At 39.4% G+C, this 21,063-nt stretch overlaps 1 protein-coding gene across 1 annotated transcript in view; it reads left to right on the top strand.

Moving 5' to 3' along the window:
- The window catches only part of LOC114630792 (protein unc-13 homolog B-like), an 83,261-nt gene that overhangs the window by 44,272 nt on the left and 17,926 nt on the right, over positions 1-21,063 (top strand). Inside the window, exons 5-6 of the mRNA XM_028779119.1 lie at positions 14,184-14,219; positions 19,351-19,585. Coding sequence (XP_028634952.1) covers positions 14,184-14,219; positions 19,351-19,585 — 271 coding nt within the window. The remainder of the gene's footprint in view (positions 1-14,183; positions 14,220-19,350; positions 19,586-21,063) is intronic.

Here is a 21,063-nt window from a genome sequence, read left to right on the forward strand (position 1 = left end):
GTTTCTAACTTTTTTGAAAATAGATTCTTCTTTCATACAATACATCCTCACCATAGTTTCCTCCTAGCTGCCCCCTCCCCCAGCAACTTCTGTCTCCCCCAGATCCAGTCCTCCTCCATTTCCCTTCAGAAATGAGCAGGTCACCAAGAGACAACAGACAGACAGGCCAAAACAAGATACAGTAAGACAAGGCTAAAGCTTTTACATTGAAGCTGGATAAAGTAATCCAATAGGCAGGAAAAAGTCTTAAGAACAGGCAAAAGAGTCAGAGCTATATTCACTCTCACTGTTAGGAGTCTCACAAGAGCATCAAGCTAATAGCCATAACATATGTAGAGGACCTGGTGCCGACCATGCAGGCTCTGTGCTTGCTGCTTCAGTCTCTGTGAACCCATATGAGCCCTGCTTTGTTGATTTGGTGGGCCATGTTCTCTTGATGTCCTCCATCCCCTCTGACTCCTACAGTCTTTTCTCCTTCTCTTCTTTGGGGTTTCCCTATCTCCAAGGGGAGGGACCCAATGAAGACCGCCAATTTAGAATCTCTTTAATGTCTGGCTGTGGGTCTCTGGACCCTCTCCTATCTGCTACTGGAGGAAGTCTCTCTGATGATGACTGGACAGGGCACTGATCTATGAGTAGAGCAGAATGTCATTAGGAGTCATTTCATTGATTCTTTTACTTTAGCTAAATTTTTATTTAAAGATTTATTTTTATTTTGTATACATGGTGTTCTGCCCGAGTGTTTATGTACCGTGTATGTGCCGTACCCACAGAGGCCAGAAGGGGTATTGGATCTTCTGGAACTAGAGCTACAGGAAGTTGTAAGACACTTTATGTGAATTCTGTAATAAGATCCAGTGCTTTTAAAAATGCTGAATCATACCTTCAATCCTGAAAAAATTTCTTTTGAGGAAAGTTTTTCAGTGTATAGTCTAGGATGTCATCTGACTCATAGTCTTCCTACTTTAGCTGGCGTTACAGGTATATGCTACCACACCTGGCTGTTCTAGAGTTTTATGTAAGTATAACCACACTTACTTTGAGAATTATGCCCTCTTTTTGTGTGTATTACACAGTGTGCATTCTTTCTGTGTCCAGCTTTCATTGAATGTTAGCATTCTGAGATTCAATTTTTTTTTTTTGAGATGGGTTTTCTCTGTGTTGCCTTGATTGTCCTCATACTTGCTCTATAGATCAAGCTGGCCTAAACTCACAGAGATCCGTCTGCCTCTGCCTCCCAAGCCTAGAAAGCCTAGAAGAGATAGAATGGCTGGGTCATATAGGTGGTAGCTATAGATATAAGTATAACTTTTAAAGGAGTTGTCAGCTTTTATTTTGTTAATAGAAACATTGGACAGTGTGTAAGAAGAATTAAATGAGTTTGAGGGTAACGATTGTTGAAGGAGTATTGGGGAAAATATATTATTTCCCATGGTAGATTCATATGTGATATTTCAATACTTATGTGGCCATGAGAAGTAAGTATTAACCATTACTTTTAATGAATGAGGAAACAAGTAGAGAGACAGTTCCAGTCTAAGATGTCATAGGCAGTAAGTGACTGCACTGAACCCAGGTTTGTCCGGTTCCAAAACCAGAATACTTTGCTTGACACAAAGAGCAGACGTATGCTTCAGCTTTAGAAGGGAGCAAGTGGAGGAAGTCAGGCTGTTGCTGGCCGTGAGGACTGAGACAGCACCTATCTCTGAGGAACTAAAACATGGGAGACTAAAGTTTGGGGAGACTGAGCTCCACTGAGATTTTATATTTATTTGACTTTAAAGCCATGGAGAGAAATACTGAATAGCCTGTCATAAATTATTAACAGGGCAATATGTGACTAGAAGTGAGACTACTTTTTCTGAATCTAGTTGTATGCTAAGTAGGTTGAGTGGGACAGTGATTAGAAGCCTGTAGGTCTAGCAAAGTATCTGTAATAAATCAGGTACAAAGTTATATGGGGGACATGCAAAGTCTTCATAGGGACATTCAGACATCTGAGGAAGGCTAAGAGGAAGGAGACTCCAGTTAAATTTCCTAAGCATTGACAGATGAGACATCAGAAGAGGAAGTAAAAATGGAGTTTTAGGAATGGGTCTGTGGTTTCTGGTTTTGCATTGTTGGGAATTAAGCAGTTTTAGATTTTAAGGTACACTTGCTAATGATTCTATATCAGAGAGCTTTTAACATTATAAACACAATATCATCAGTGAGGACTTGTGTTGTGATTTATAGGAAGAAAAAAATATGTATTTATTTCTTTGTTTCTGGTTTCTGACAAAGGCTCTCAGTCTCGCAGGATATCCTGGGAATTAGGAATATCTTACTCTAAGGAGGTGCCTCCAGGGGGCTTCTGGATGGGGAATTGGTCATCAAAAAGACTAAGCTATGTCAGGAGCTTAGCAACTTTTGCCCCAGCATGCTTTAGGGGACTGGAGATTGAACTTATTGGTTATATATTTATGATGGAGCATTTATAAAAATCCTCAAGCTATATATAGATTTGGAGAACCTCACCATTGGTACAAACATCTACATATTGGGAAGGTGATCTAATTCTCAGGACCCCTTGAGATCTTGTCTTAACTATTACTTCATCTGGCTGTTCATTTGTATACTTTATAATATTCTTCATTAAAACTGGTATAATAAGTAATGTCTGCACTGTTTTCTTTAGTCATCCTGGCAAATAAAGCTAAACCAGGGATAATGTCAGTCCCAGTGTCTATCTGATTTGTCGAAAGTATGTGCCTGGGACTTGCGATTTATGTCTGAGGTGGGGCAGAAGTTTTGTGAATTGACTTTACCTGGGCAATCTGATGTTGTACAATCCAACTGGATTGTATCAAATTTGAATCAAGTTATAGGACACCAGTTGATATCTGCTAGAGATTTGCTTGGCATGTGACAACAGTATTCCTCATTTTGGCTAGAGAAATGTTATATAATTATGCTTTTAGTTCAAGAAATGTTCAGTGTTGTATTGAGTATGAAAGCAGCAAAAATGGTGTGATTTTCTGGTCTCTTAGAGCGTGCCAACTAGTTTACAAGACTCTGTAAGGAGTGCCACTGAACCAGGGAGGGATTGACTCTTCCTCTGTTAAACATGTGAGCAGAAAAGATTGAAGGCACTCCAGAAGGGATAACATTATCATGTTAATTAAAATAGTTATTTTTATGCACACTTGGCTTGTGTGAATGTCCAGTGAAGAGAATATTACTAATTTGTTTCTGTAGTACATTTGGCTACTGTCTTTTGTTGCTTGTTTTCTCTTTGGCATCCTGTGAGAGGTAATAGCTTTTCTTCTCTGCTCACATTTGGCATTTTACTGAATAAATTGTGGGAACTTTTGATGCCTCTTCCTTCTACTTCATAAAGTCTTTATTGTAGTTTTTATTCATTCAAATTTCTCATAGAAGTTACTGCTTACTGTTTATTTCTGCTGACCGATGTACTGTCTACATGACGTCTTTGCAGAATCTGGTAAACTCTTCTACTTGTTTCAAAAGACTTTGGAAGAGGGGGTTGAGACAGGGTTCACTGTGTAGCCCTGGCTATCTTGGGACTCGCTTTGTAGAACAGGCTGGCCTCAGTCTCAGAGATCCACCTGCCTCTCTGCCTTCTGAGTGCTAGGACTAAAGGCATGCACTACCATACCCAGTACAAAAGACTTACCTATTAATGTGTAATTTATATATAGTAAACTTTGCCTTTTGGCATATGTTGTTAAAAATTTAAGCTATCCATAGTTTGTAATCTCCACCATAGTTGAGATATACAGCAGTTTTCTGATCTCCCAAAATTCCTTTACCTCTTTGTAGTCAGCCTCTTCCACTCTTAGCCCATTGCAACTACTGATCTCTGTATCTACAGTATTGCTTCTTTTGGAATAGCATATAAATGGAATCACACAGTACTTAGCTGTTTGAGTCTGTCGTCTTTAACTTGTAATGTCTTTGAGATACACCTACGTGTGGCAGTGGTTCATCCCGTGTTACTCCTGACTAATATACTACTCTGAGTGAGTGTGCCAGTTTATTTACCCATTTGTCAGTTGAAGGACATTTCTATTTCCAGTTTTTGTGATTCTAAAAACAGAAACAAGCAACTCCAAACATTCCTGTATAGATTTTTATGTGAGTGTGTTTTTGTTTCTTTTGGATAAAAATCAAGTAGGGATATGACTGGATAGTATGATGCGTGTATAACCTTACCAGAAATGCCAAAAAGCATTCTCTAGTATGTTCTGCCCTTTGCATTCTTGCTAGAAATGTGTAAGAGCTTCAGTGTCTTCAGGACCTCACAGACACTTAGTACCATCAGTCACTGAAGTTGTTCTCTCCCTCTTCTTCCTTCTTGTTTAAAAGGTGATTGTTATGGTTCTTCTCTGTAGCTCCTCCCCCATATCATCTCTGGTTTCTTTTGTTTTTTGTTTGTTTGTTTGTTTTATAATTGGTTATTTTATTTACATTTCAGATGTTATCCTCTTTCCCCATTCCCCTCACCCAGAAGCCCCCCATCCCATCCCCCTTCCTCCTGCTTCTGTGAGGATGTGTCCCCACCCACCCTCCCACCCACCTACCCACTCCCACCTCCCTGCCCTCAAATTCCCTCACACTGGGGCATCCTGGCCTTCATGGGACCAAGGATCTCTTCTCCCACCTATGCCTGACAAGGCCATCCTCCCCTACATATATAGCTGGAGCCATGGGTCCCTCTCTATGTTTTCCCAGGCTTGTGGGTTAGACCCTGGGAGCTCTGGTTGGTTGGTATTGTCACTTTCCCCATGGGGCCGCAAACTCTTTCAGCTCCTACAGTCTTCTCTCTCACTCCTCCATTGGGAACCCCATGATCAGTTCAATGGTTAGCTGTGAGCTTCCACCTCTGTATATGCCAGGCTCTGGCTGACCTCTAAGACAGCTATATCAGGCTCCTGTCAGCATGCACTTCCTGGCATCCACATCAGAGTCTGCCTTTGGTGACTGCACATGGGATGGATACCCAGGTGGAACAGTCTCTGGATGGCCCCTCCTTCAGTTTCTGTCCTACACTTTGTCTTCAAATTTGTTCCCATGAGTATTTTGTTACTCCTTCTAAGAAGGACCAAATCACCCACAGTTTGGTCTTCTTCTTTCTTCATGAGCTTAGTGTGGTCTGTGAGATGTATTTTGGTTATTTCAAGCTTTTGGGCTAATATCCACTTATCAGTGAGTGCATACCATGTGTGTTCTTCTGTGTCTGGGTTGCCTCACTCAGGATGATATTTTCTAGTTCCATCCATTTGCCTAAGAATTTCATGAGTTCATTGTTTTTAATAGCTGAGTAATACTGCATTGTGTAAATGTATCACATTTTCTGTATCTATTCCTCTGATGAAGGACATCTGGGTTCTTTCCAGCTTCTAGCTAATATAAATAAGGCTGCTATGAACATAGTGGAGCATGTGTCTTTGTTATATGTTGGAGCATCTTCTGGGTATATGCCCAGGAGTGGTATAGCTGGGTCCTCAGGTAATGCTATGTCCAACTTTCTGAGGAACCACCAAACTGATTTCCAAAGTGATTCTACCAGCTTTCAATCTCACCAACAATGGAGGAGTGTTCCTCTTTCTCCACATCCTTATCAGCATCAGCTATCGCCTAAGTTATTGATTTTAGCCATTCTGACTGGTGTGAGGTGGAATATCAGGGTTGTTTTGATTTATATTTCCCTGATGACTAAGGATATTGAACATTTCTTTAGGTGCTTTTCAGCCATTTGAGTTTCTTCAGTTGGGAATTCTTTGTTTAGCTCTGAACCCCATTTTTAAATAGTGTTATTTGGTTGTCTGGAGTCTAATTTCTTGAGTTCTTTGTGTATATTGGATATTAGCCCTCTATCGGACATAGGATCAGTAAAGATCTTTTCCCAATTTGTTGGTTGCTGTTTTGTCCTATTGACAGTGTCCTTTGCCTTACAGAAGCTTTGCAATTGTATGAGGTCCCATTTGCCAATTCTTGGTCTTAGAGCATAAGCCATTGGTGTTCTGTTCAGGAACTTTTACCCTGTGCCCAAGTTTTTCACGGCTCTTCCCCACCTTCTCTTCTGTTAGTTTCTGTGTATCTGGTTTTATATGAATGTTCTTTATCCACTTGGACTTGAGCTTTGTACAAGGAGATAAGAATGGATCGATTTGTATTCTTCTACATCTGACCTCCAGTTGAACCAGCACCATTTGTTGAACATGCTGTCCTTTTTCCACTGGACAGTTTTAGCTCCTTTGTCAAATATCAAGTGACCATAGGTATGGGGGTCCATTTCTGGGTCTTCTATTCTATTCCATTGATCCTCCTGCCTGTCTCTGTTCCAATACCATGCAGTTTTTATCACTATTGCTCTGTAGTACAGCTTGAAGTCGGGGATGGTGATTCCTCCAGAAGTTCTTTTATTGTTGAGAATAGTTTTCGCTATCCTGGGTTTTTTGTTATTCCATATGAATTTGAGAATTTCCTTTTCTAACTCTGTGAAGAATTGAGTTGGGATTTTAATGGGGATTGCATTGAATCTGTAGATTGCTTTTGGCAAGATGGCCATTTTTATTATATTAATCCTGCCAATCCATGAGCATGGGAGATCTTTCCATCTTCTTCGATTTCTTTCTTCAGAGACTTGAAGTTCTTGTCATACAGGTCTTTCACTTTCTTGGTTAGATTCACACCAAGGTATTTTATATTATTTGTGACTATTGTGAAGGATGTCATTTCCCTAATTTCTTTCTCAGCCTGTTTACTCTTTGAGTAGAGAAAGGCTACTGATTTGTTTGAGTTGATTTTATTTTATTTTTGTTTTTTGTTTTTCGAGACAGAATTTCTCTGTGTAGCCCTGGCTGTCCTGGAACTCACTCTGTAGACCAGGCTAGCCTCGAACTCTCGAACTCAGAAGTCCGCCTGCCTCTGCCTCCCAAGTGCTGGGATCAAAGGTATGCGCCACCACTGCCTGGCTTTGAGTTGATTTTATATCCAGCCACTTAGCTGAAGTAGTTTATCAGGTTTAGGAGTTCTCTGGTGGAAATTTTGGGGTCACTTAAGTATACTATCATATCCTCTGTAAATAGTGATATTTTGACTTCTTCCTTTCCTATTCGTATCCCTTTGACTTCCTTTTGTCATCTAATTGCTCTGGCTAGGACTTCCAATACTATATTGAATAGGTAGGGAGAGAGTGGGCAGCCTTGTCTAGTCCCTGATTTTTGTGGGATTGCTTCAAGTTTCTCTCCATTTAGTTTTTTGTTGGCTACTGATTTGCTGTAAATTGCTTTTACTATGTTTAGGTATGGGCCTTGAATTCCTCATCTTTCCAAGACATTTTACCATGAATGGATGTTGAATTTTGTCAAATGTTTTCTCAGCATCTAGTGAGATGATCATGTGTTTTTTTTTTTCTTTTGAGTTTGTTTATATAGTAGATTATGTTGATGGATTTCTGAATATTGAACTATCCCTGCATTCCTGGGATAAAGCCTATTTGATCATGGTGGATGATTGTTTTGATGTGTTCTTGGATTTAGTTTTCGAGAATTTTATTGAGCATTTTTGCATCAATATTCATAAGGGAGATTGGTCTGAAGTTTTCTTTCTTTTTTGTGTCTTTGTGTGGTTTAGGTATGAGCGTAATTGTGGCTTCATAGAACAAATTGAGTAGTCTTCCTTCTGTTTCTATTTTGTGGAATAGTTTGAAGAGAATTGGTGTTAGGTCTTCCTTGAAGGCCTGATAGAATTCTGCACTAAACCATCTGGTCCTGGGCTTTTTTTTTTCTTTCTTTTCTTTTCTTTTTTTTTTTTCTTTTTTTTGGTAGGGAGACTTTTAATGACTGCTGCTATTTCTTTAAGGATTATGGGACTTGTTAGATGGTTTATCTGCTCCTGATTTAACTTTGGTATCTGGTATCTGTCTAGAAAATTGTCCATTTCATCCAGATTTTCCAGTTTTGTTAAACATAGGCTTTTGTAGTAGGAGCTGATAATTTTTTTAATTGGATATTTTATTTACATTTCAGATGTTATCCTTTTTCCCCATTTCCCCCCCACCTAGAACCCCCTATCCAATCCCCCTTCCTCCTGCTTCTATGAGGATGTGCCCACACCCACCCACCCACTTCCACCTCCCAACCCTTGAATTCCCCCACACTGTGGCATCCAGTCTTCAGAGGCCCAAGGGTCTCCTCTCCCACCTGTGCCCGACAAGGCCCTCCTCCCCTACATATACAGCTGGAGCCATAGGTCCTGATAATATTTTGAAATTCCTCCATTTCTGTTGTTATGTCTCCCTTTTCAGTTCTGATTTTATTAATTTGGATACTGTCTCTGCCCTCTTGTTAGTCTGGCTAAGGGTTTATCTGTCTTGTAGATTTTCTCGAAGAACTAGCTCCTGGTTTTGTTGATACTTTGTATAGTTCTTTTTGTTTCTATTTGGTTGATTTCAGCCCTGAGTTTGATTATTTCCTGCAGTCTACTCCTCTTTGGTGTATTTACTTCTTTTTGTTTTAGAGCTTTCAGGTATGCTGTCAAGCTGCTAGTGTGTGCTCTCTCCAGTTTCTTTTTGTAGGCACTTAGAGCTATGAGTTTTCCTCTTAGCACTGCCTTCATTGTGTCCCATAAGTTTTGCTATGACGAACCTTCATTTTCATTAAATTCTAAAAAGCCTTTAATTTCGTTCTTTATTTCTTCCTTGACCAAGTCATCATTGAGTAGAGTGTTGTTCAGTTTCCACGTGTATGTGGGCTTTCTATTGTTTTTGTTATTATTGAAGACCAGCCTTAGTCCATGGTGATCTGATAGGATGCAAGGGATTATTTCAGTCTTTTTGTATCTGTTGAGGCCTGCTTTGTGACCAATTATAAGGTCTATTTTGGAGATGGTACCATGAGGTGCTGAAAAAAGTTAATATTCTTTTGTTTTAGGATGAAATGCTTTGTAGATATCTGTTAAATTCATTTGGTTCATGACTTCTGTTAGTTTCACTGTGTCTCTTCTTAGTGTCTGTTTCCATAATCTGTCCGTTGCTGAGAGTGGGGTGTTGAAATCCCCCACTATTATTGTGTGAGATGCAATGTATGCTTTGAAATTTAGTAAAGCTTTTTTTTTTTTTTTATGAATGTGGGTGCCCTTGCATTTGGAGCATAGATGTTCAGAATTGAGAGTTCACTTTGGTAGACTTTTCTTTTGACGAGTATGAAGTGTCCTTCCTTATTTTTTTTTTTTGATAACGTTTGGTTGGAAGTTGATTCTATTCGATATTAGGATAGCTACTCCAGCTTGTTTCTTGGGATCATTTGCTTGGAAAATTGTTTTCCAGCCTTTGACTCTGAGGTAGTGTCTGTCTTTGTCACTGAGGTGCGTTTCTTGTATTCAGCAAAATCCTGAGTCCTGTTTACATGTCCAGTCTGTTAGTCTATGTCTTTTTATTGGAGAATTGAGTTCATTGATGTTAAAAGATATTAAGGAAAAATGATTGTTTCTTCTTGTTATTTTTGTTATTAGAGGTAGAATTATATTTGTGTAGCTGTCTTCTTTGGAGCTTGTTGGAAGATTACTTTCTTGCTTTTTCTAGGTTGTAGTTTCCCTCCTTGTATTGGAGTTTTCCATCAGTTATCCTTTGTAGGGCTGGATTTGTGGGAAGATATTGTGTAAATTTGGTTTTGTCATCAAATATCTTGGTTTCTCCATCTATAGTGATTGAGAGTTTTGCTGGGTATAGTAGTCTGGGCTGGCATTTGTGTTCTCTTAGGGTCTGTATGATGTCAGTCCAGGCTCTTCTGGCTTTTATAGTCTCTGGTGAGAAGTCTTGTGTAATTCTGATAGGTCTGCCTTTATATGTTACTTGACCTTTTAATATTTTTTCTTTGTTTTGTGCATTTGATGTTTTGATTATTATGTGATGGGAGGACTTTTTTTTTCTGGTCTAGTCTATATGGAGTTTTGTAGGATTCTTGTATGTTCATGGGCAACTCTTTCTTTAGGTTAGGAAAGTTTTCTTCTATAATTTTGTTGAAGATATTTACTAGCCCTTTAAGTTGGGAATCTTCATTCTCATCTATACCTATTATCCTTAGGTTTGGTCTTCTCATTGTGTCCTAGGTTTCCTGGATGTGTTGGGTTAGGAGCTTTTTGAATTTTGCATTTTCTTTGACAGCTGTGTCAATGTTTTCCATGGTATCTTCTGCACATGAGATTCTCTCTTCTATATCTTGTATTCTGTTGGTGATACTTGTGTCTATGACTCCTGATTTCTTTCCTAGGTTTTCTATCTCCAGGGTAGTCTCCCTTTGAGATTTCTTTATTGTTTCTACTTTCATTTTTAGATCCTGAATGATTTTAATTCCTTTACCTGTTTGGTTGTGTTTTCTTGCAATTCTTTTTTTGTTTTTTCATCATGAGAAGTGATTTCAAATGTGGATCCCGCTTTTCCAGTGTGATGGGGTGTCCACGACTTGCTATGGTAGGAAAACTGGGTTCGGATGATACCAAGTAACTTTGGTTTCTGTTGCTTATGTTCTTGCGCTTGCCTTTTGCCATCTGGTTATCTCTAGTTCTACCTGCACTCACTGTCTCTGATTGGAGCCTGTCTTTCCAGTTATCTTGTTTGTGTCAGAACTCCTCAGAGTCCAGCTGTCTCTGTGATCCTGTGATCCTGAGCTCCTGGGTAGAAAGAGCTCCTGTGACTCAGGCTGCCTCTGGGATTCTGAAATCCTGTTGCTCTTGAGTGCAGTGGTTCCTCTAGGATGGGTCAGGATGTGGAGTCTTCAGGGAGCAGACAACCTAGGAGTCTCCCCTAGCCAAAAGGACTAGGAAAGGGGCGGAGGGGTAATGGTATTCCAGAGGGCAGGGTTTGGACAGATGATGGGTCCTGAGTACCCCAGGCTCCCATCTGCAGCTCTGGGGTGTAGGGTTGTCGGGGAGGGTTTTTCTAGGATAGGTCAGGATATGGCTCATCTCTGGTTTCTTGACAACAGTCTTACTTAGTATCCCAGGCTGGCCTTGAATTCGTGACCGTCCTGCGTCAGCCTTCTTAGTGCTGAAACACAGCATTACAGTCATTACAGGTGTGTACCAGCATGACTAGCAGTTCATTTGATCATTCTTTCTGTCTGAAAGTTAAGTACATGTTAATTAAGTATTCTACTTCTGAGATATAGCCACAGCTGTCCTTTTTAGTCTTTATTTGCAATCTGCCTCAGTATTCTTATATACATTTTTGTTTTTATTCACCCATTCATAAGTATTTGTTTGAGTTTCTGCTTTAAAAATAGTAATTATTATTAAATATTATTTAATAAAATTTAATATTATTTAATGACTTTAATAAAATTTAAATAAATATCATTAAACATCAAATAATACTAATATTATTGTTTGTGTGTGTGAGACAAAGAGACTGTGCTTACTATGGTATATAGTAAGAGGTTTTAGAGGATAGCTTTTCAGGAGTTAATTATCTCCTTCCATCTTTTTTTAAGGCAGGGCATCTCGTCTGCTGTAAAACCCAGCTTTGAGCTGACTCTCTTGTCTTCTTCACATTTCATTTTGCCATAGAAGTGCTGGGATTACAGATCCCAGCAAACATATCTGACTTTTGTGTGAGTTCCAGGCATCAAACTCAAGTCATCAGGCTAGAATAGCAATTGCTGGGATCCTTCTCGCCTGAGCTTCAGCTTTTCATTAGGTATTACTTAGACACAATACAACAGAGGAACAAAACATAAACAGCCATTTCTTCTTTGAAATTTAATTCTAAAAACATCAAAATCTCTTCTCCCCATCTCTTTTTTGAGTGTTCTTGTCAGATACCTAGCTGTATATTGAACAAAATTCAATTAATGCATCCAATAGATACACCAGAGTTAGTATGTCTAATTTTTAGTTGATCATATCCCTCATCCCGAACTTCTGTTTTTAAACTTCTTCTCAGTGATTAATGTTACATTCATCTATTAGCTCAAGCTAAAAAGCTTGCTATTCAATTACTCATCAAGCCTGATTGATTTTACCTTCAAACTGTCTCCTGGATCTATCCATGTCTTCCCATCCTCTCTGTGACATACATAGTTAAGGCTGTTGACGAATGTGTGCATCAGCTTCCCTAGCAGTCCCATTGGCTACACTGCACCACAGTTCTCTTTATGAAATAGAACATTGGATCCTATTTCATTTCTCTTAAAAGACACAATAGTTCTGTATTGCATTCCAGATAACTCCACATTCTTAACATTACTTGATTTCTGAAAACTACTGAAGATGCCCTGTGATTGGATGCTTTCACAGTAAAACTATTCTTAATTATTGTCCTATTAACTAGTGAGATTTGTTTTGGGGTTGGGGACAGAAACTTCCTTGATTAAAGTAGCATTATTTTTGATACAATGATATTGGGCTGAAGTAATGAGAACAGAGACTGGATTATTATAGCTTATGAGAAGTTTGGCATGCTCCATCCCCCTCAGGTTTAGGATGGTACTGATAGCTGGGATCAGATTATACATTCAATTTCTTTATGTAATAGGTACATACTTAATTAAGTAGAAGAAACTATGTTCTGTTTTGGAATGCTCTAGGAGGAAGCTATGTCTGCAGGGAGAGCTGCCTTTGGGCTCAGAGTTAGTGAGAAACAGCCTTATCACTTGCCTGGAGCAATTTATGGTTTTTTAAAAAATTTCTTTTAAAAGGAAACAAGGTAATTACCCTCTAGCAGTTGCCATGACAACAGTACTATAGCCTGGGAGAATTTTCTTTTTATCCCCTACCCATGACTAGGCAATAAACTCAATTATAAAAAAATTTAAATGGCATACCAAACCAGTGTACCATCATCCCTGAGCAGTAAACAGAGACATACATGCCAGGGAAGAAAGGGGTTATAAGTGATCAGCTAAACAGCCTGTGACTCAGTAGTAGTTATGTTTGCTCAGCATAGGGCATTCAGGTGAGTAGAACCAGCTGAGCCATCAGCTGATGCCCCCAGAATCTTGGGTGTTACTTTCAAAATAGCCACATGCCCAAAAATCTGAGTCTTCTGGACCAGACATTGAATCTTCATTGTGGATCTTAACACTGCCAGAGAGCATAGTTCAAGGAGTTGTTTCCTTTCTGTCACCCACTTATTAGGAACCTATAAGAAAAACAAAAACCTGACAACTTTGATAACCATCAAATGATAGCTGCTGATCACATTCCAGGGACTATGCACTTGCTGTGCGCTTCCTTACCTAATCCTTATGACACAAAGGGACTTGTCTTGTTTTTCTCATATTACAGGTGAGGAAGTATCTGCAATGATGTTTCCAAGACCGCATTGTTAGTAGATAATAAAGCCAGGGGAGTTGAGCTTTAGCTTAAAGCTTATGTTCCCAATCAGGAAGTTAAATTATTTCCTTTTTCCTAGGATTAACTGCTGATCTTTATCTAGTTTTTTGTTCCAAATTCAGTTTGGGTATAGGAAAAGATTTAAATTTAACTTTTTTTTTTTTTTTTACTTTTTGCTTTAAAAGTGGATAGAAAATGCTTTTATTTCAAAGTTTGTATGTTGATAATCTTAATTAAGATGCTATATGTAATTCAGGAAAGGTGCTTTTCTCTGAAAATACAATATGCTAGGGTATTTTTTAAAATATATTAGAAAATTAGAGGATAAGTTTTTAAGAGCTAAACATTGGTCTGCCCCACTTTTAAACCATCCTCTCTAGCGAGTAGCAGGAGTGGATCTCAGATGGATGATCACCCCTTTGTACATGTTAAGATAGTCGAGCTTCTTATAATATCTTTGGTCGGCCCAAGCTTAGAGAGTGTGGACACATGGAAATGCTTCTTTGAGACAGGAGATCAAGATTTTGTTTTGACTAAGCAAAGACATATGAGCTCCTGAATGATGATATTATTCTGAGAGACCTAGAAGGGATTTGAACAGCAGCAAATCAGCAATCTTGTTCTTTAGTAAACAGCAGAGAGCCAAAGTAGTGTATAGATTTGCCTCATGTTTTTTAGAAGGTAGACATTCTGTAATGTAAAGCTTGTGGCCTACCAATAGAGTAGGCAGGAGAATGATAAGATATCTAAGGATTGGTGGGAGGGAGAAATGATCTTCTATTTTTAATTCCTACTAAAATTATATCTGTCATACTTCTTTTGCTTCTTCTTTGTGGTTTTCTTAGGTCACTGGACCTATTTGGGCTGGGGAGAGCATCAGAGTACGTAAGCATTTCAATTCCTTATCATTTTCCAGACCTTTTTCATATATATGTGTGTGTGTGTGTGTGTGTGTGTGTGTGTGTGTGTGCATATATACACATGCCCAACTAAGTGTGGCATATAAACATGCATGTATTGTGGGAGTGTGGAGGTCAGAGGCTAACCTGTAGGAGTTGATTCTTTCCTTCCAGCATGTAGAGCTCAAGGATTGAACCTCAGGTAGGTCATCAGGTGCCTGTACCCACTGAGTCATCTTGCCAACCCAGTTTATTTTTTTTCCTTTTAATGTTTTCTCTCTCAGCTATGAAGCTAGATATTCATGCATATCAGTACATGTAATTCAGTTCTCCTCTCCTATTTAAATGATGGCAGGGTGGGGTAGGGAGCAGGAGAAAAACGAGAAGAAGGGAAGAGAGGAGAGTGATTTTGAGTTAGAGTTAAACAACAAAGTTGCAGTTAATAGGACTACTGAACTATTTCCTAAGCACAGTGGTGCCATCAGCCTTTAGTGTTGGCACTGTTGGTCTCCTGACATAGGGCTGCTATGACCAGAAGAAGGTTTATTCTGAGCTGAACTAGAGACAGGATTACTGCTGTGCATTTAGTGTGGTCTTGTGATGATAAAGCTGGGAAGATCTGCAGCATAGACTTCTGTTTCTGGTTTGTTAGTCTAGCCAAATGTCATCTTAGGAAATGAGAAACAGCAGCCATGGTTTGACTTTTCCTTGAAGCATTCTACCTACACTAAAATCCACCTTTGTTCTTGAGGTTGGTGAACAGGCAGCCAGTTTTTTCTAATAGAATGTTCCTCTCTGGGCTGACTTTGTCCATTGGACAGGGCCAGAACCAGCCTCAGTGGCACCCAGCCAATGGATGGTCCGAGTTATATGGTCATTGTCATTGGAATGTCTTAAGTACTTTCTGTGGCTTGTGTCCTGCTAGAGAACTGCTCCAAACAGCCTGAGAAAGATCAGAAATGTTAAGTTGAAAAAGTAAATCACCTCAGTTGAGAATTCTTTGTTAAGTTCTATACCTCATTTTTAAATAAGGTTATTTGGTTGTCTGGAGTCTAATTTCTTGAGTTCTTTGTATATATTGGATATTAGCCCTCTATCAGATATAGGATTGGTAAATATCTTTTCCCAATTTGTTGGTTGCCGTTTTGTCCTATTGACAGTGTCCTTTGCCTTACAAAAACTTTGCAATTTTAGGAGGTCCCATTTGTCAATTCTTGATCTTAGGGCATAAGCCATTGGTGTTCTGTTCAGGACCCTGTGCCCAAGTAGTCGAGGTTCTTCCCTACTTTCTCTTCTATTAGTTTCTGTGTATCTGGTTTTATGTGGAGGTCCTTTATCTACTTAGACTTGAGCTTTGTACAAGGAGATAAGAATGGATCAATTTTCATTCTTCTACATGCTGACCTCCAGTTGAACCAGCATCATTTGTTGAAAATGCTGTCCTTTTTCCACTGGACAGTTTTAGCTCCTTTGTCAAAGATCAGGTGACCATAGGTGGAAGCTTGAAATACACAAGATTCAACTCACAGACCACATGAAGCTCATGAAGAAGGAAGACCAAGTCGGGGCGCTTCGGTCCTTCTTAGAAGGAGTAACAAAATACTCAAGGGAGCAAATATGGAGACAAAGTGTAGGACAGAATCTGAAGGAGGGGCTGTCTGGAGACTATTCCATCTGGGTATGCATCCCATGTGCAGTCAATAAGGGTAGATGCTGATCTGGATGTCAGGAAGTGCATGCTGACAGGAGCCTGATATAACTGTGTCCTTAGAGGTCTGCCAGAGTTTGACATAATCAGAGGCTGATGCTCACAGCTAACCATTGAACTGATCAAGGGGTTCCCAATGGAGGAGTTAGAGTGAAGACTGTAGGAGCTTAAAGGGTTTGCGGTTCCATGGGAAGAACAATAATAACCAACCAGAGCTCCCAGGTTCTAAGCCACCAGCCTGGGAGCACATAGGAAGGGACCCATGGCTCCAGCTGTATATGTAAGGAAGGAGGGCCCTGTCGGGCATAGGTGGGAGAGGAGATCCTTGGTCCCATGAAGGCTGGACGCTGTGTGTGGGGGAATTCGAGGATGGGGAGGTGGGAGTGGGAGGGTAGATGGAGCACATCTGCAGAGAAGCAGGAGGAGGGGCGATGGGATGGTGGTTCCTGGGCGGGGGGGGGGGGGAGGGGGGGTGGTGGTGGTGGCAGAGAATGGGGTAAGGAGATACATCTGAAATGTAAATAAAATATCCAATTAAAAAATACAAGAAAAATAAAGAAAATAAGTCACAAAGAATACATATAAGTTCTCTTTTATTTTTTCTCTGGCCAGCAAAGTTCTAGTGGTATTCAGGATTTAAGAGGACTACATACCAGAGAGGTGCAGTGTTGAGTATTTCATTCAGTTTTCTTGAGTGTTTCCTGTGAGGTTGGAAGACCATCCTGCCACAGGTTAAATTATCTTACCTAGGCTACATTTATTTTCTATTATTGCCTTTCATGTACATGCTGAGTGAAGTACCAAATTTTTCTTAGGATATACATATTCTAGAACATGAGTGTATACACATATATATTCATTATGCCATCTTTCTTATTTGAACTCTGGCAGTTGTTCCCTTCCCCCTCCACTTTTACCTACTGAAAAGCTGTGGTTCTTTGAAGCCGTGTCCCTAAAGTTTTTCTTCCTTCCCCATCGGAAGTGAACTTATTTCCTTTCAAGGCCTTTCAAGGCCTCACTCTGTCGCCCTGGCTGGCTCAGAACGCTCTTATATAGACCAGGCCTCAAACTTGTCCGTATAGTGCCTGGGTTACAGTGTTCTCATGTAGTAACTTCCTTGAGTAAAAATTCAGTATTTGACCCATATTTTTATTCTCCTATTACGCCAACATGTATTCTAAATCTTCTGTGTTGTTTAGACTTCTATGTGTAGGCATCCAGTATTTGAATGAGCAGCTATTGCTGGCCTTTTAATTTTCCATCTTTCAAATAAACTTTACCAGGGGCTTTTCCATTTAAAAAAAAAGTATTTTTCTTTATACTTTTTGAGACATGACCTCACTATGTAGCCCTGGCTGGCTCAGAGTTCTTTTATATAGATCAGGCCTCAATCTTGGGCATGTGTCACCGCAACTGGTTATTTTATAATTTTTGTCCTTAAACTAGCTCACAAGTTCCTTTGGCTAGGTGATAGTCAAACTTGCACTCAGCAGTTGTTCTTTTTCTGTAAAGCTGTTTTCTTCTCTAGGTCACATGGCACTGAGGGGTAAGTCATAGAGGCTGTGCCCAATACACTAAACCACGTTTTATTCAAGCTGAAGGGTTTACCTTTCCCTTGATTTTTAATTCGCTTCAGTGCTCAAATGTGTTTCTTTCTTACTCACGTTATCTGTAGACTAACATTGAAGCCCTGGAGTCCTTTTCACTGCCTGTGTTTTCCTGAAGTTTAAAAAAAAATTTTTATCTCACTTCTTTTTATTGCTTATTTTATTTATTTACATTTCAAATGTTATCCCCCTTCCCAGTTTCCCCTCCACAAACCCCCTATCCCATTCTCCCCCCACCCTTTCAAGGAGGACTGAAGGAGCTTAAAGGGGTTTGCAACCTCATAGGAAGAACAACAATATCAACCAACCAGACCCCCCAGAGCTTCCAGAACCTTAACTTACTTACCAAAGAATACTCATGGAGGGGCACCCATGGCTCCAGCTGCATATGTAGATACAGAGGATTGCCTTATCTGGCATCAGTGGGTGAGGAGGCCCTTCATCCTGTGGAGGCTCGATGCCCCAGTGTAGGGGAATTCTGAATTTTTTTTTAAACTTGATATCCTTGTTCCAACCCAAGATTAAGTTCTTCTGGCCAATACTTGACAGCTCACATTGCCCAGGCTGGTTTTGAACTTCCTATATAGATGAGAATGGCTTTGAATTCCTAATCCTCTTGCTTCTACCTTGCAAGGTTTAGAGTTATAGCAGTGTGTTTCATCAGTTCTTGTCTGCATTTTTGTTTGTATGTTTGAGTTCATTGGGTCTTTGTCATTTCTGCTCTATGAACCAAACTAGGATTTTCTGCTCAAGTGTAAATTTGATCTTACAGTCTTTGGGAGATTTCTTCAGCCTACACTGCTACTGAGATTATCTTTCAAAATTACAGTTATACCCGTTATGTGCTAAAAGTATTGCCATTTGGGAATGGTGAATGTTCCTTTTCTTCACTGTGAGCCAAATAGGAACTTGGCAAAAAAGGATATGTGGGACCTTGTTAATCATACACATATGGGTATAGTATCAGATACGGCTTCTCTGTAATGTGGTTTATATACTGTTAGGTTCAATCCTTTCCAAACACAGTTTTTATTGGTGATGGTGTTTTAGTTATCATTAAGAAAATCTAGCTAGTTGTTTCTTGTTTTAAAAGCAAAACTAATTTGATCACTATTGCATTGTCAAATGAGAGTCTGGATATGTTTTCTGCTTCTCTCAATCCGCACTCAGGATAGGAATTCTGAGCACAGGGTATAGACTCTTGATAGGAATTATTAGGGAAACTTGTATTACAGCAAGGCAGTTCTGCTGCTGTTCTTGAGCTGCACTGGGAGCCTTTGGATTGATACAAAAGCCCTGAGCACAGCTGTCCTGATTCTAGGTCCAGCTTCTGATAGGCATGCTTATTTGGCTCAGTCCATGCACTTTAAAGGCTGTAAACTCCAGACAAACTTTAAATTAAAATTAAAATATATTTTCTTCTAAGACATGGAAAAGACATTTTCCCCTTTGCTCTTTCCCCTTTGATAACCACAGAGACCCAGAATCTCTGGGAGATATTTTAAAGCAGAGCTTAATTAGGTCACGCTATCTAGAAAACTGGAAGCAGAATTCCAGAGAATTTTGCATTGGGAAAATGCAATTTAGATGTTCCTCTAAGAATCAACAGTAAAATGAAACTGTCATGTCCTTATCTCATGACAAGGAGACAGACCCTTTTGATGTCCCTGAACTTCTGTGCAGCTCAGTTTTTACTCTTACTTTTAAGTTTCAGATGTATAGCTACCTAAGTTAGAAACAGGAAACAATCTGAAAAATTACATAAAACTTGGGTGGTTGGTCTATGTGTTTTCCGCAGGCTTCGAAGACCCTGACAGTGCCGTTGATGACCGGGACAGTGACTACCGCAGTGAGACCAGCAATAGTGCCCCACCTCCTTATCACACAACCACCCAGCCCAACGCTTCTGTGCACCAGTTCCCTGTGCCAGTGCGATTGCCACAGCAGCTATTTCTTCAAGGCAGTTCCCGTGACTCTTGCAATGACTCTATGCAGAGTTACGACCTTGATTATCCAGAGCGTCGGGCCCTCAGGTTGGTATTGATCCAGGTCCCATGATGGCAACTGACAGACAGGATCCTGGTGATTTGATGGAGTTGGTAGTGGAAGTGTAGCAGTATTATGGGCCTTGGTCTCTTTCCCACACACTTACATTTAGACATTTCCAGTAGCAATGTTTGTCTTTGTGAGCCTGTTGGTGAGGACATGCCCACCTGGGTGAGTGGTTGAATAAAACATACTTCTCCTACCTCATCTCTTCTCTGCAGCAGTAATTTTGACAGTTTACTAAGATTAGAACAAAGAAATGATCAGTATAACTGTTTGAATAGTCATTACTGTTTATTTCTTTAGAAGTTCATAAGAAAACCGATATAATCTTATTACAGCACATTTGGTATTTTTGCTTGAACTTTAGTTCATTTTATTAATTTCTTCAATACACATACTTATATGTTTAGATAAATTTTAAGGTACAACAATATGCATTCAGTGAAGTATCTCTCACTACATGTATGGTTTTTCTCTATCTCATACCTTCCTGTCTCCTGGTTCCCTTTATACTGCTATTTTTATGTGCCCTTCCATAGACTAATCTCATATATTATAAGGAAAAAGGAAAAACTTATGTTTGTGATCCTCTCTATTCCCCAGTATTTTTTTAAAAAGATTTATTTATTTATTTTATGTGAGTACACTATTGCTTTCTTCAGACACACATCGGATCCCATCACAGATGATTGTGAGCCACCATGTGGTTGCTGGGAATTGAACTCAAGACCTCTGGAAGAGCAGTCAGTGCTCTTAACCACTGACCCATCTCTCCAGCCCTATTACCCAGTATTTTTTTTTTTTTGATGTTTGCTAAGTTTATTTATTTATTTATTTTTATCTAGCCATCCCTTTTATTTATTTTTTTTTAATTTTTTTTTGAACATGAAATGCTTTTTTATAGCATGTTTTACAAGGAGAGGGGGTAAGAGGGGCCAGGTGGTGGAAAAGTACAGAATCTTCTTGGCCTCTGCCTTGAAACATGTCATTATTACCCAGTATTTTAAAAAACTATTTTAACCTACAATTTTGGGGAAATAATACAATGAATACTCATATTCTTGTTGCTTAGACTTAGTTGCATTAACACATAGCCACAGTTATTGATTTCATTGTCTCTAATATATTAATCTACATGTGCTCTTTGTCCTGACATTTTACAGTAAGTTGCAGACATTATGTTATGTCACTGGAAGGAACTTCAGCACATAACTTCTGAAAAGGGAACTTTATTTTATATAACCTTAGTGCGATGATAATACTAAGGAATTTTATAATACAATACAATGACATAATCTAATACACAATTAATTTCTCCACTTCTCCCAGTGGTTTTGGTGCATTTCTTTCTTCCTTCCTTCCTTTCTTTCTTCCTTCCTTCCTTCCTTCCTTTCTTCCTTCCTTCCTTCCTTCCTTCCTTCCTTCCTTCCTTCCTTCCTTCCTCCTTCCCTCCCTCCCTCCC

This window comes from Grammomys surdaster, unplaced genomic scaffold (genome assembly GCF_004785775.1).
Source record: "Grammomys surdaster isolate TR1022 unplaced genomic scaffold, NIH_TR_1.0 344, whole genome shotgun sequence".
In the NCBI taxonomy this organism is placed as follows: Eukaryota; Metazoa; Chordata; class Mammalia; order Rodentia; family Muridae; genus Grammomys; species Grammomys surdaster.